The sequence below is a fragment of the Chelonoidis abingdonii genome, chromosome 10, assembly GCF_003597395.2.
Source record: "Chelonoidis abingdonii isolate Lonesome George chromosome 10, CheloAbing_2.0, whole genome shotgun sequence".
Lineage (NCBI taxonomy): Eukaryota > Metazoa > Chordata > Testudines > Testudinidae > Chelonoidis > Chelonoidis abingdonii.
The window spans coordinates 42,169,020-42,184,441 of record NC_133778.1 but is presented as its reverse complement, the minus strand read 5'-3'; the positions used below and the strand labels follow the sequence as shown (position 1 = coordinate 42,184,441).

The window sequence follows — 15,422 nt, the reverse complement described above, 5'->3', positions numbered from 1 at the left end:
CTTTGCATTTATCAACACTGAGCAATTTCATTGCATTTTGTTGCCCCAGTCACCCAGTTTTTGTGAGCTGAGTGGCCGTACCTTGGAGGCATTTATGTGCCCTAGGCGAGTATTATTAAACTATTGCCCCTGTGCCTGTCTTGCTCTTAGCAACACAAACATAAGCTTACAGTATTGGAAAACTTGCCACATGCATGTTAATTAAAACCAGTTTAACTTAATTAAGCACACTGTAATGCTAATGGACTAGCACTAAAGATAGTAGCACTATAGAAAAATTCTGATTTGACAGAATGATGCAAATAATATAATTTTTTTATAATTTGTCAACATTTTATTGGAAATTTATATGAAGAGGTATTGAAACAAGGATTAGTTTTTTTAATTAAAAGCAATCTTTTGGCTTTTTTGGCTGCAAATCAGTAATAATGTCATCGTATGACAAAGACAAAGTGATGTCTTGTTCGATTGCAAGAATAGCAAGACCAGTCAAGTGTTCCTGACTCATTGTAGAGCGGAGATAGTTTTTAATGAGCTTTAGTTTTGAGAAACTCCGTTTCTCCTGATGCTACTGTTACAGGAATTGTCAGTAGAATAGAGTAAATGTACACACTTAGGAATATGTCAACAAGTTTGCTGGTATGAATAAACTGTACAATGTCCATCATTGATTTTGCATGTGGCAACATTGATGACAGTGTCTCAATTCTTCATACAGTTCAAGTCCATTTAAATCAAAATGATCACTGTGCTTCAGGAGGCTCTCTCTAGTCAGGGGTCCCAACGGTGCCCGAGGGTGCATCATGGCACCCACAGGGGCCTCTCAGTGCACCTGCATGTACTGGCCGGAGACTGAGCATCTGCCAAATGCGCCGAAATTCAGCGGCATTTCAGGCAGCCAACGCCTCTGGATGACACTGCTTGCCGCCAACATTTCGAAAGGCATCACGCATTTCGGGCGGATGCTCATCCACCACACGGTCCTTCATCTGGCACCCGCCAGACGAAAAAGGTTGGGGACCACTGCTCTAGGTTCTTGCACTTTGTCATTAGTTGCTCTTGTTTTCCTATTTCATTGAATTTAGTCCCACTCAGCCCACTAGCTGCCAGCTGAGTGAATGGAACCCCAGGCAGACAGCGGGTTGAGTGGCTCAGCTGGGGTCTCAGCGTGCCGACCTGCTCAGCCTGCTGCCAGCCTGGGGTTCCTTGGGGTCTCCCAGGCCAGCAGCAGGTGCTGAGGTCGGGCTGGCAGCTGGGACCCTGAGTGGCAATGGGGCAGCAGCCGAACCCAAAGCAGCCCACCACTGGCTGCCATCAAAAATCAGGCTCGCGTGCACCTTTGGCACGTGTGCCATAGGTTGCTGACCCTGCTCTATACACTAGTAAGGAGATGAGCATATTACAGTTGTTGGAGGGCTCTATTTAGCAGTAACAGGGCTATAGGAAAGTCAGTCAACATTTTTTGTTTCTCTGATGAAAACTGGCCACTCCTTCCCCATACCAAACTTTGTCACAAATAGAAGTAAATATGTATCTTTTAGGCTCATACTGGACCAGTACTTAAAATATTCATTTGGAAAAGTTAAACAGTAGATGCAAAATTTTGCGATTATACAGATATTCAATATAGTTAAATAGTCAGGCAGACTCGAAACTACAAAGGTATCGTCACAAAACTGTGTTACTGTTTGCAACAAAAGGAATTGAAATTCAATTTAAAGCAATATAAATACATGGGAAGCAGATCTCAATATATATACAAATGATGGGGTCTAATTAGCTGTAACTATCTCATGAAAGAGATCTCTGGAGTCATTGTGGTGTTCTCTGAAAACATCCACCTTAAATGTGCAGCAGCAGTCACCAAAGAAACAATTGTAATCATAGAAAGGATAAGTATAAACAGAAAATTAATATTGACTCTATATATATCGATGGTATGTGCAACCTTGAATATGGAGTGCAGATCTGCACCCATCCAAAAATATATAATTGGAATTGGAAAGTCAGAGATGTAACTTTATAATAAGCAGGAAATTCGAACAGAGGAGAAAGAAAAGACTGGAGTTTCACTTAGAAAAGGATGATTTAATGATTATGTAAGTCTACAAATTTGTACTGTAGTAAATTTATTTAATCTTCACATACACAAGAATTACAGGTCACAATAATTAATATGCACAGTTTTAAAAAAACAAAGGAATACTTGTTCACACATATAAGAGTTCAACCAGAATCTTTCATGTGGATGTGTGAAACCAAAACGGTATACAAGATTATAAAAGAACTAGATATTCCTGGAAACAGTCATTTGGCTATTACCAAGGATGGGGGGATGCAGATACCATCCTTGTGTGTCTAGCCTGTTTGCCAGAGAGCTGGAAAGCAAAGGATGTCCTTTGGATATACGTTTTTTCATCTTGAGGCACTAGCCTTCCACTTTGTAAACAGGATAGGCTATAGACCAATTGTGCTAACCAGGTATGACATTCTTATAAAAATATTAATGTATTAATAAATGTTTAGTACAGAAATCCCCAACATAGAGACCTCTCAAGATAGCAACAATGTGAGATAACAACCTTGGCAAATATGCATTTAAAAATCTTAGGCCTACTAGGGAAACATATTATATAAGTTTCTTCCTAGTCACAAATTAGCATTCTGGAGCAAAGTACTAATATCGTCACAAACAAATGTTATTTAATTTCCCTCCCCTACCCACTTCACTGGTAGTTGTTCTTGGTCAGGAAGCACCAGAAGTTCAGAATGCTTTACGTGATAACTTCGGGGCGACAAAGCACCTGTGTTATACAGTGATCTCTCTATCTTCTCTCTCCATTCTGAAAACTGATATTTTATTCCTACTCTTTGTTTCCCATCTTTTAACCAGTTACTGATCCATGAGAGGACTGCCCTCTTATCCCACGATGGCTTACTTTTCAAAAGCCAATTTAAATTAAATATATTTTTTTAATTTTTTTTTTTTTTAGAAATCTAGATCTGTTATGTGTTTTGATGTAACTTGCATTATTCTTATGTTAAATTTGCATAATCCTAACAAAACATTTACTTTATTCTTTTTTTTTTATTTATCTCATTGGTCCTGACACACACACACACACACCCCCGTAATTTTGAACATCCCTCCTAATTTCAATTCCTGGGGAAACCACTGGGTGCAGTGTTTTGCAATGCTAAATGTTTAATTAAATGAGCAAAAACCAAGCACAGCAAGTGACCTCTAGGTGCAGATTTAACAGGTTAATGAATCAAACATACTGAGTAAGAGCAGCAGCTTCAAAGATCTGTGTAGTTACTGGTTTTCAATAGTACATATATCACCTCCCTGGTCCACTCTTATACAGTTAGTGACACTAGAAGCAAAATATCTATTTTAAGCCCAGTACCCTCTACTTTTCAGATGTTTTGTTCCTTTAGGCATAAGGTAGCCACATCTTTGTCAAGATTTTAATGTATAGTGTGATTTAATTCAAAAAGAAAGATCAACCCAAACGATGACAAATTCCTTTCTTAATATTTACAGGTAGCCATTAATATGTCCATAGTTTTGTCCTGACCTGTCAATGCACCTACAGTCATAGAGCTGAGCTTAGCTGCTTAACACAACTCTACCAGTGAACAAAGCTTCACATTCCAATGGTTAGAGATTAGGAATGTTCCTTATCAGCTCATCACTACACTTTTAGGATAACTCAACCCCCTAGGGGAATGAGTTATTAAAAATGAAGATGTAATTAAGGAAAATATGCAAAGACTCATTAAGATACTCTATACCAGGGATAGGAACCTAAAGTATGCAGTGAAAATGACACTTTAGCATAGCTGCAGTTGCATGGAGAGTTGCAATTAAGGTTAGGCATTTCCATCAAAAGAAACACAGACTCTTCTTTTCATTGTATTACACAAAGCAGAATCTTATTGCTTAGAGTGTATGTCAAAGACAAACAGCAGCATCTTACAAGTTTCAAATAGAATTATTCAAATATAGAAATGGAAGGTCATAAAAGGATCCAAATTATACTTCTCAGAACTATCCTGTGTTAAAAATAATACATATATAACTTTATCTCTAGACTGTGGAGGCAGAGAGCAATTTTCTAATCCAAATGATATAAAACTAACAAGCTTCTCTTGGCTTTATATCAACAAACAAAAGCAAAATAAAAAAATCTGTGCCTTTAAAGATAATTCTGTTGAATATTCCTTTCATGCTCAATGAATATCATCTTGCACTTTGCTTGGGATGCTGTAATCTGGGCCAGGATAAGAAAAATGCAGAAGAAGGAAGTTGGTGGGAGAGATAATATTTTGGAAAGTAGATGAAGTCCAAAACCAGAAATTCTGAAAAGTAAATTTAACCTGTGCTGGTGCTGCTAAAACTTACAATTGTTTGCAGTTTTTAAAATAAAAACAAAATCAGACTTACCCAATAACAGGATGAACCACTATTGATCGAGGGTTATTTAAATTCTGGACAATAGTTCGTCTAGATTTATCCGTCAACCTCATTACACTAATGCTCCTATATCGAGGATCTGTCCAGTACAGGTTCTTTGAGATCCAATCAAAGGCCAGATCTTCAATGCCTTCCACCCTATTGGCTGTCAGAATTTCTCTGCCTAGAATTTGCAATAGATACAGTATAAATTAAATACTTTGGATGTGATAAAATCACAGGAAAGCACAATTTTGTTCACAGAGCAGAGTGATCCTGCTTTTGGATAATTTTGATTATCCATGAGTTACCAACCAATGATATAGCAGGCTGGATTGCACCCCCTGTGTCAGAGAGGGTTTGCTACACTCAGGGAGATTCATCCTGGAAGAGGGAAAATTAAGGTTTGGCCAGAAAAACGCAGCTATAATTTGTTAACAGGGTTTCACAGGAGTCCTACAAAGGGAGGTCATTAAGGGACACACTGAATCAGCACATCCTTTAGGCACCCTAGCCATGCTTCCTCCCTCCCCAGCCAGAGCTACCCACTCTGGGCACCATTGGCCAACTTCAGGCACCCTGACGGAGCTGGGTGATAAGCACTCGGGGAATTTTTCACCAGTTTGACAGAGGAGTGAGTCAAGTCCAGTAAGGCCAAGTTCTCCCCTCCCATATGTGCATGTAGCCCTTGCTGAAATCAATGGGAGGTGTGCATGTGTATGGAAGGGCAGAAACTGGTCCTTAATCTGTACTTCAGTTAGGAACACTCCTAATAATACCACAAATAAGATTCTTACTAATCATCACACAACTAGTGTGGTCTCTTGCTATACTGCTCAAACAATCAGGCCAGAGTCTTGTCTCACAGAAAGAGATAAAAACAAGAAACACCCGATTTTCACAATGTAAAGATATAGCAGAATTGATGAACTGGCACTAGTTGAGAGAGTGGGAGGAGGGGGCACAAATATTTCACTCCTAAGTGAACACAGCAGGAATAATTCTTAGTGACTAGGTGGCCAAGTTGGCCAAAGACCAGCAGAGTGTCAGTTTATGGATAACACAATCACATTCAGATTATTATTATTCAATATTTGCATTTCAGTACCACCTCTAGAGCTCCCAATCAGGGACTGAGCCACCATTATGCTAGCCAGCATATACATCTATAATGGAAAGGCATGAAGGAAAACAGAATCCAACAATGACTTGAGTGGGAGTTTTGCCTGAGTGTGGACTGCAGTAGTGTGCCCTTAAACAGGGAAAATTAACACAAAATGCAAGAGTCGGTCCTTGCAGATCCTTTAAAGGAATTGGAAGGATCCTTGCCACCTTCTTATCTTTTTGAATGTTTTCAGAGTGGTATTTACAGTAGCCCCATATAAGATTAGTACAAATATTTGTGATTGTACTTTCTCAGCCTGAAACTGGGATTGATATTCATCTGTATTTCTCTAGAATACTCCTTTTTGTATTTTTGATATTTTACTGTCATTGTTTCAATTAGCTGGCATTTTCTAAAAATGAAAGATTATTTACATATCTTCGTCTACAAATACTAGTATGTAATGGAGCAGAATCACTGCACCCTCTGCCTTGGGAAAAGATAGTGCAAACCCTACTTGAGGGCTCCAGCAGTATGATGTCCTTCCAGAGCTGGGCTGCAGTGGTACAAGCTAATCATAACATCCTGTGCAAACAACAGTGGCCTGCAGACAGCCAGCACAGTCCTAATGTAGAGGGTTGGGTTTGGCTATGGAGGACTCGAGATGACACCTGTGTAATTTAAAGCTGCCTTTTTCTACAGGAAAAGCAGCAGTGGAGATGTCACCTGCGTATGGCCAGTGGTGAATCCAGTTTGGATACACAGCAGGCAGCCATGGCACAAAGATGTATCATTTACACCAGGAGGGCATATATAGACTGGTTTTTTGCTACTGCAAAACGTCAGTTTTGGATGGCCTGATTCCATACCCACTGCAGTGTGGGTGTACAAAGAATGTAAAACTGGGGCTTGAGTACATTTGCGAAATGGCTAAAATTTGCAGGAGGTTACAAAATTTCCTGCCAAGGCAAATACCCAGCTTTTTCATATGAAGATACATAAAGAAACCAAACCAACAGTTTGCATCTCACCTGACCCATTCGTTTTTTGTTTATAAATTATATCTCTAATTGTATCTGAAAAAAAAATGGTGTCATCCTGGGCACAGAAGTCAATTCCAACAAAGTATGAAGGGCTCCCAGTCACTGGGATAATCACATCTTCCTGGGTGGAGAGATTGAATGGGATCCCACGCACTGCCAACTGTGATGAAAAGAGCAAAAACTGCTGCACAGCTATAAAAGAAAAGAACACATATAGATTTCACTGACTTAAAGGGCTTCCTCAGGCTCATATGATTCAAAATTAATTAAATGTAAGGTAAGGAACTTTTTTAGTTTTATTTTGCAATGTTTGTTCTGGCAATAAAATTTAAACACATAAAACAGAAGGATTGGGGGGGAAGAGAGAGATGGATAGAAGACGAGAGAGAAGAAGAGAATGAGAAAAAAAATTAGAGTTTCAAGAAGAGGGAAAAGGAAAGAGCAGAAATGGAATTTAAGCAAATAGAGGCTGAAAAAGTAAAATGGAAGAAAGAAGAAAAATAGAATCTCTGAAACATATGGTGATGCAGCAGAGTCTTCTATTTCTTCCACTTGCATAGTTGCTAAGGATTCTACATCTCTTTACAGAAAACTTTACCCCAAGAAAAGCTGGCATCGTGGCTCTCTCATTCATTTCCATGGTGACCATTTGTGCAAAGAGAATTGATAGGCTGTATGGGGCCACCCCTGCCACCAGCCTATATCTGAGCTGACCACATCAGCTCTTTTCTGACACTTGCAGCAACACAAGTCCTAAGCCACCATGCTCCTAAGTCACCATGAAAAGACAGGAGCAACAGTGGAAGTTGTTACATTTAAATTTTACAGCTGTCAACAAAGGTCATGGGAAAAAGTGCTGAACAACTTTGTATATCTAACCCCACATTGGTAATGAAAAACAGGGAAAGGATACTCTGAATACCTTTTCATGCATCTGACGAAGTGAGTATTCACCCACGAAAGTTCATGTTCCAATACGTTTGTTAGTCTATAAGGTGCCACAGGACTCTTTGTTGCTTTTTACAGATCCAGACTAACATGGCTACCCTCTGATTCTGAATACCTGTTTACACAATTTTCTAGACAAAACTGGACTAGAGTCCCCTCAATGCTCTCTTACTATTTTTCTATGGGGACCCCTCCTGTCTGCCCAGTCCCCTCCCCTATAAACTCCCAAAGGGTTCAGTTCCTGGGGCTCCATTCTTTTTTATCTACTTTCTTCTTCTCAGTTATTGTCTCTCTCTCAACTATTATTTTTTTGTAGCCAGTACACAGCTATGGAATTCACATGTTTTGAAGTCATTAGTGCACTGGCCATTTACAGACATAATTTCATCCACAGCAGTGCTACTTGCAACAACCACTAATACACTTTCTTACCAATGCAATGTCGCCCATCCATGTGTAGATCAAAGCCCAGGGTGCATTTGCAGCGGTAGCCCAGCCCATCGTTATCTGTTTTGTGACTGAGAATACAGATTTGTTCGCAACCCCCATTATTACTTCCACAAGGATTTCTTACTGGAAAATAATGCGGATGGGATTAAATCTTCATGCTATAAACTTTCCATACATCATCAACTTCTATATTTTCAGACATTTTTTCAGTATTTACGGCAAATCATTTGGAGGTATTGCCTAATGAGGGCAAAACTCCAATAGGAAAATATGACACAGAAGGCCCTGTAAGATGCTGAGTAATTCCCAGGAGGTACCGATCATCAACTATCACTAAAGTTAACTGGCATTCAGATTGCTCAGCACCTTCCAAAAAGTAAACACTTTGGTCTATAACTTTCTGTATTCAGTCTATGGCTACACTAGAGAGCTTGCAGAGGCGCAGCCTTACCGCCGTAAGCTCTCTAGTCTAGCCACCCTAAGCTGACAGAAGAGAGCTCTCATATCAACTTAATTAATCCACCCACAAGGAGAGCATAGAAGCTCTGATTCTGACATAGCGCTGTCCACACTGGCGCTTAGATCGGTGTAATTTACATCACTTGAGGGTGGCTTATTCACACCCCTGAGTGACGTAACTTATACGGACATAAGTGGTAGTCCAGATACAGCCCTACACTCAGTACATAGTTATGTCTCACATACAATATTCATTTGTCACCAAGGGCCTAATCCAACTGCCATTAAAGTCAATGGATATATACTTCCATTGACTTTAATGGCAATTGGATCAAGCGGGAGGACAATTCCAACACTTCTCTTGACAATCAGTTGGCTTACCATATGGCTGCCTGAGAGCATGGTAAACTGTCACTCCATATGGCCTCAGTGAAGACTGGTAGATAACTTGAGGGTTAGAGTCAGCAAACTTATTAGCCTTTATCACTGCCATCCTTGTCCAATCAGTAAAATAAACATTATGTTCAAAAAGGCTTATTCCATAGGGATGAGGAACCAGTGACCCTCCATGAGCTATTGTCCTCCTGTTACAAAGACATGTTTAAGGTGACATGTAGAATATTGTCAGAAAGATAATTCCAATTCATTTTAATCAAAAACAACAACAAAAAATAGAACTTTACTCAATCATTAATTAGCTTCTGCTTTTATATACAAATAAGCTTCCAATACTACATGAGAGAGACAAACAGTGGTCAAAGAAGTGAAGCTGATACAATATATGCAGAGTAGTGTCTCAGAGGAAATCAGAGTAGGCAGAGAGTGAATAATGCAGAAAGCATCTCAAAATTACTAACGGGATGAGAGAAGCAGAAAACAGCCAGTCTCCACAGAGCAGAGATCAAACAAGCATGGGACACTTGGGAAGGAGACAGAAGAGGCCTGGGATGGTGAAAAGATAAAATGCCAGGACATACTGAATAAAATAACAAGTCAAGAAGAAAATTTGGAGAAGGCTACAGAAGGCCAAATCAGAGAGGCCTGCACTAGTTAAATGTGGACACATGAAAAGACCCAAAACCATCATAAAATATGTGCATTCCACACAAACGCTGCAATAATGTATGCTAGATCAATTATAGGGATAATGCAAAAGTGTTTAATTCATTAAACAACACTTTACTATTAAATATATTAACATTAACCTGGATTTATGACTGAAGGTTCTTTTCCTTTATGCAGTTCAAATTTTATACCTCCAGGGGCCTCCAGTTGTGAGGAGACGTGTGCTGTGGTTTTCCGTTGTGTTACTCAGGAGGACATTAAACTCTATTTTAAGATTACTTTCAAACTATACCATTGACTCACTTCAAAAATGCATAATTTGTACATTGATGTAAGATACTCAATGTTGCAACAAGTGATAAGTTTTTATCTTAGAAAAATACAAATTGTTCTAACTACTTGCATTCCTGCCTTACTAAACCATTAAAATGGCCTTGAAAAGAGCAGATATACTGAGAAAAACAAAGATACCAGCATTGCTTTTATGTGAAGAAACACTCTCTTGCAAATGAAGCAATAAACTGAGTAATAAAATTGTTGACTTGACAGACAACTGTTTTCTTGGACAAGATGTTAAAAGGAACTAGAAAGGGAACAATTTTTGTTTCATGTCTGAGAAACAGAGGCCATAATTAGCAATGTAGAGGTGAGGGAGCTTCTAAATAATAAATAATAGACAATAAATTCAGCGGTCACCGTTAAAAGTCAACAGTTACTTCTGTGGTAGCTGAGATACTGTGGTTACTCCCCATTTATATCAGGAGTGACTGCAGTGTCTCAGACATCACTGTGTGGTAAATGGTGGTAAATGATGGCTTTTTAATAGCTGTTAGTACAGATTTGTGATTAGGTTTGAAGTGCAATCAAAAAGAGAAGAAATCAGAACATTTTATTTCCATTGTGGTGTGTGGGGTTTAGGAAGCTCGAGTTTACAATGAATGTAACAAACTAGCACAAGGAAAAGACAGAGAAAGAAAATGTAAAGTGTTCAAAGAAATAAAAACGCATGCCATCAAAAGACATGTATCATGGGAGTGGGCAATAAAAAACAGTGTGAATGAAGAAGGAAGTGCAAAAATATAATCAAGAGGAAAATAGGACATAGGCATAAAACATGAGGTACAGTGGAGGAATTTAACATTTAACGAGTGACACTTCTCACAAATTAAGGTGTCCTATATCACATTCAAGTTGTGTTGTAGTTTAGATGTTGTGAATCTCATTTGGATAGACAGATCTTGAACCAGATATAGTACAACTGGCCCGTAAAATATAAGAAACAAAATTCTCTTCTACCTTTGAAGCCCATCATAAGTTACAGTCTCAATGTAATCAAAGCGGCTGTCCACCCAGTAAAGTCTCTTTGATATAATATCCAGAGTTATTCCAGCAGGCCAACCTAATTTTGTTTTTATCAAATCTTGTCGGTTTGTGCCATCCATGAAGGCCCTTTCCACTTTAGGATCTCCAGAAAGATTATCCCAGTCTGAGAAAAATAAATAACTATAAAAGAAAAAACAATTAAGGTCCCACATTTCCTTGAGATTTTATATAAAAGCTACATTTTATGTGGAATTTTCAAATTGTTTCATCATTTAAAACAGCACATTTTTAGAGCTGGAGCTATGGTATCAATTGGTGCACAATGGAAATATGCCAGTTAACACCAATTGAGGATCTGGACTACAGTTCTCTCTACAGATAGAGTTCAGCAAGAACTGTGATTTCACCCAAAGGTTTGGAACTTCTAATGTGCCCAGCAATGGACAGAGGAACCAAACAGACCACCAGGAAAAAGCCAGGATCAACCAGGTGGGCCTTGAAGTGCATCATTATAAAATGCATAAAACTCATCTCTCTTTCCCAGAAGACGATCAAAATTTTTCTTGCCTCTTAATACTGCTAACGTATATGGGACAGGGACAAACAAAAGCAGTGTCCACCCACTACTGCATCCCAAGCTGCAAGAGGCTAGCAGCCACAACAAAAACATTTAAGGAAAAATTCTACCCCCTGGATGCACATCACAATTCTCACTGGTTTCCATGGTAGCTGCACGTGCACATTGAAGGCCAAAATCTTGCCATAATACTCAGGCTCCAAACAATGACGGTAAAAGCACTCCATGGTGCTGCCGTAACAGACAGTTCTATAGCATGGTATAGCTGGGGTCTTAGTCTGTATCTGTGTAAATTACCATTCAATAGGTAATATTATTTATCAATTAATTCCTCACAAATAACATGACACTGTACAATACATCATGTGCAGAAATACGTTCACCCACAATGAAATGCAGACACCTCTAAGGGGCAAATGTAGGAGCCATCCTACAAGGGATGTGAAAGAGAGAGTGTTAAGTAACTTTTCTAACTGTGCATGATGTTTAAACTGGAATTTAGTTGGAGTGCTGGGTGTAATACCCATAATTCTTGTGAAACGAGATATCAGCTAGTAGAACACAAATTGTCATGGCCTCCCTTTTAAGTTTTATTTCAAAAGACAATTATTGACTATTTCGTAGTTACTGTTCCTTTATATATGAATACAGGGATTTCAACCATCTTTTCTCATTACCTCACCTGTATCACTTACCCAACAGTTGGGTCGAGTGCTATTCCTCTAGGATTTCCCAGATTTTCAGCAATAAGAGTTACACGGTTAGTTCCATCCAAGTTTACCATATCTATTCTGTTCACACTGGTCTCAACTACATACAGTTTATTGTTAACCCAGTCTACTGCGAGATTTTCAGGTGTGTCAACTGAAACATTTAAAACTTCGTGGATATCGGAACCATCAATACCAACAGAAAACACCTGAAAATAAAATACATATTATTAACAAACTATTAACTACCATGATGTTCCATTAGTCATCTTAATTACTCACGCAGTAGTTGTCATGACTGAGGTAATCACATGGCCCTACAGATATGGGGCCAAATTCTGCCCATAGCTACACCGATGTAAATCCTTTAAAGCTGCTCCCCAGGCTTTTGCAAAAAGAAATAAGGAGGATTTTTGTGAAATTTTGGATCCAAATGCAGAAACAGAGTTTGCTCCATGTGTTATTCCTGCAGACTGGACAACTTACCGGACTAAAAATGTCTTCCACCACAGTAAAAATGGCAAAAGTCCTGGAGTGAAAAACAACAAATGCCTGGCTTTTCTGGACCTCAGCGAAAGCATGAGTTTTCAACAGTTTAACCAACAGAGAGTCTTTTAGCAAAGCTCTAATCAGAGGTTAAGTAAACAACCAGGAGAAGGATCTCTTATTGCACCAGCAAGCAATCAAGGAGAGCTGCAGGGAAGCCTTGTTCACCCAAGTGAAGAAGAGGATAGAAAGGTCTCCTATTTTAGCAGAAGGTGAGCTGCACTCCCTTTGCTGCCCCTTACTTTAGCCCCTGGCTCTTAGAGTAGAAGGCTCAAGGAGACATGCCGTTTTAATTTACATGTGAGCTCACAGCTACAGTCCGATGAAGCAAACAATGAGTGAGTCTTTTAGTCTTTTTACTACTAATCAAATTCATACCAAAAAAAGTATTTTTCTGAGGCAGGCGGCCTACATTAAAACAATGTTAAGATGCACCACAAATTAATGCAATCCAGAAAGCTTTGAACTATAAAGGTCACAATTTTAAATCCACTCTGTTGGGTCCACAAACTGTTGAACATGTGAACTGTTTAAGCACCTACTCCATTGTTCTAAACCCAGTGACAGAGGATCTTGTGGATTTTAGGCCAAATGCAAACTAGGTAAGATGAGGAACGTCACAGGTGCATAACTCATAATGTTCTTGATTAGTCTGTATCTTAGCTTAATTGTTAACAGAGTGTTTAACAGTCTTTGTTCTTCTAAGATTTATGTAATTTCTGTTATAATAAATATTAATTACAATGCATTTCACATGTATGAGAATGCCTTATTTATTATTGTTGTTGTTACTCCTAGAAGTTGCAAACAGGATTGGAGCTCTGTTGTGTTATGTGTTACACAAACATAGATAAATAGACAGTCTCTGCACAAAAAGCTTTTGATGGAAACGTCCATTCACTGAAGTGTTGGTACCTTTTACAGTAAAAGGAAAAACAACAGTATAATTGCAGGCAAAAACAGTTTACAGGTAAAACTCTGGCCTCAACCTTACGCTATGCTGCTGCAACTGGCTTAAGCATAATAAATGGAAATATTCTGTGGGGAAAATGCAAGAATTCTGCAAGAATTGTGCAACTATGGGGAAAATCCTGCCCTTTCTCCATGGCCATGCAGGGCCCTTGGCAGTGTGGCTCTGCTGTGGAAGGCCTGGAAAATTTACACATGTGGTAAATTTACATGTGGTAAACACCAGCTCACTGAGAGGAACCTTTCTCTATGCTAATCCTCCACACATTGGGGTCAGCAGGGAGTGAGGTCATAGGTGAACCCGGAAGATCTTTCCATCCCTACTCCCCATCCAGCAAGGGCAATAAGTGTCTTATAAAAACTTTTATTATTGAAATTAGGCTCTTTTTTTGGTAGTCTAGAGCTTGGAGGAATGGGGTGTGTAGGTAATATGACATCTAACATTAGTGACATGTTACTATACTCAGAAATATACAGATTCTTCCAGACACAGAGTTATCAGCTTATTTCCAGGGTTGGTTTACTTGCCCTACAAAGTTCTTATAAAAGTTTTGGATTTATGCAACTGAACTGAAACTTTTATTCTTTTTGATGAGTTTGGGGGAGGAGAAAAGAGACAGTGGGAAAAATATGAGCCTACTTGCTTTAACATATACCCCAAACCGACATCTGAAAATTACTGTTTTACTCTGATTGAAACTGAACATATTTCCTCTTTTCAAAAAAAGTAGTGTAACAAAATATTGGCTCATTACACAAAATATTGTCAATATTTGTTACTCAAAGCTCAATTACAATTCCATTTGGAGTATATGGCAGAAACCTGATTTTTATCATCTTGGAAAACACAGCAGTTTTACATTTTAAATGATCAGGTTTCAAAAAATTACTACGAAAAATTTGTCCAGTTTTGAAAGAATGTCTACTATTTCTCTTAATTAGGCTTTTGGACTCAATTTCTAATGAAATTAAAAGTTGCTCAAGATAGCACCATATAATAGCATGCTTTGTTCAACATATCACATGTAAGAGTATAGCTTGGAATATGTGGTGATTAATGTAAAACTTCTCAAGGGCCTTTTTTGTTAGAAAACAAAGATATAGCCTGCATCTGCTCACAAAAATGAAAAGCTATCAACACATTCTGCTCCTGGGTCTTTTTACTTCCAAAAAATCATATTTTTCTTGAAATTTCTACCTACCTTATCTTGCACTGTGTCTGTCCAAAAGATTCTACGTAGGTAAAAATGAAAGTCCACTCCGACCGCAACACCACGATTCTGGGATTGCACCAAAGTACGAAAACTCCTTCCATGGACATCTCCAATCAGCAAATCACGACCATTGGAGAAAATAATTGATGCAACACCAGCTGAAAGTGAGGGTAAGGTGTGACTACCAGCACAACATATAGATCAGTTATTTTGCAAACAGGCTTTAATAGGTTTGCAAACTACAAATAGAATACACAGGTATAAACTGACACTTATCAATATTGAGCATAGAAAACCTGCTGGTGGATGCAAATGTGATTTTGTTATTGTGGATTGCACACACTGCAGCCACCTGTGAAAAAAGACGGTTACTCACCTTTGTAACTGTTGTTCTTCGAGATGTGTTGCTCATATTCATTCCAAGTAGGTGTGCGCGCGCCACGTGCACGTTCGTCGGAAGAATTTTCCCCTAGCAACACCCGGCGGGTCGGCAGGCGCCCCCTGGCGTGGCGCCTTTGCGGCACCGTATATATGCCCCTGCCGACCCGGCCGCT

General features: G+C 39.0%; 1 protein-coding gene across 1 annotated transcript in view; it reads right to left on the bottom strand.

Moving 5' to 3' along the window:
• The window catches only part of LRP2 (LDL receptor related protein 2), a 207,185-nt gene that overhangs the window by 123,750 nt on the left and 68,013 nt on the right, over positions 1–15,422 (bottom strand). Inside the window, exons 11-17 of the mRNA XM_075070134.1 lie at positions 14,857–15,026; positions 12,125–12,348; positions 10,826–11,032; positions 8,846–9,048; positions 7,988–8,128; positions 6,596–6,799; positions 4,451–4,643 (exon numbers count right to left, since the gene is read on the bottom strand). Coding sequence (XP_074926235.1) covers positions 4,451–4,643; positions 6,596–6,799; positions 7,988–8,128; positions 8,846–9,048; positions 10,826–11,032; positions 12,125–12,348; positions 14,857–15,026 — 1,342 coding nt within the window. The remainder of the gene's footprint in view (positions 1–4,450; positions 4,644–6,595; positions 6,800–7,987; positions 8,129–8,845; positions 9,049–10,825; positions 11,033–12,124; positions 12,349–14,856; positions 15,027–15,422) is intronic.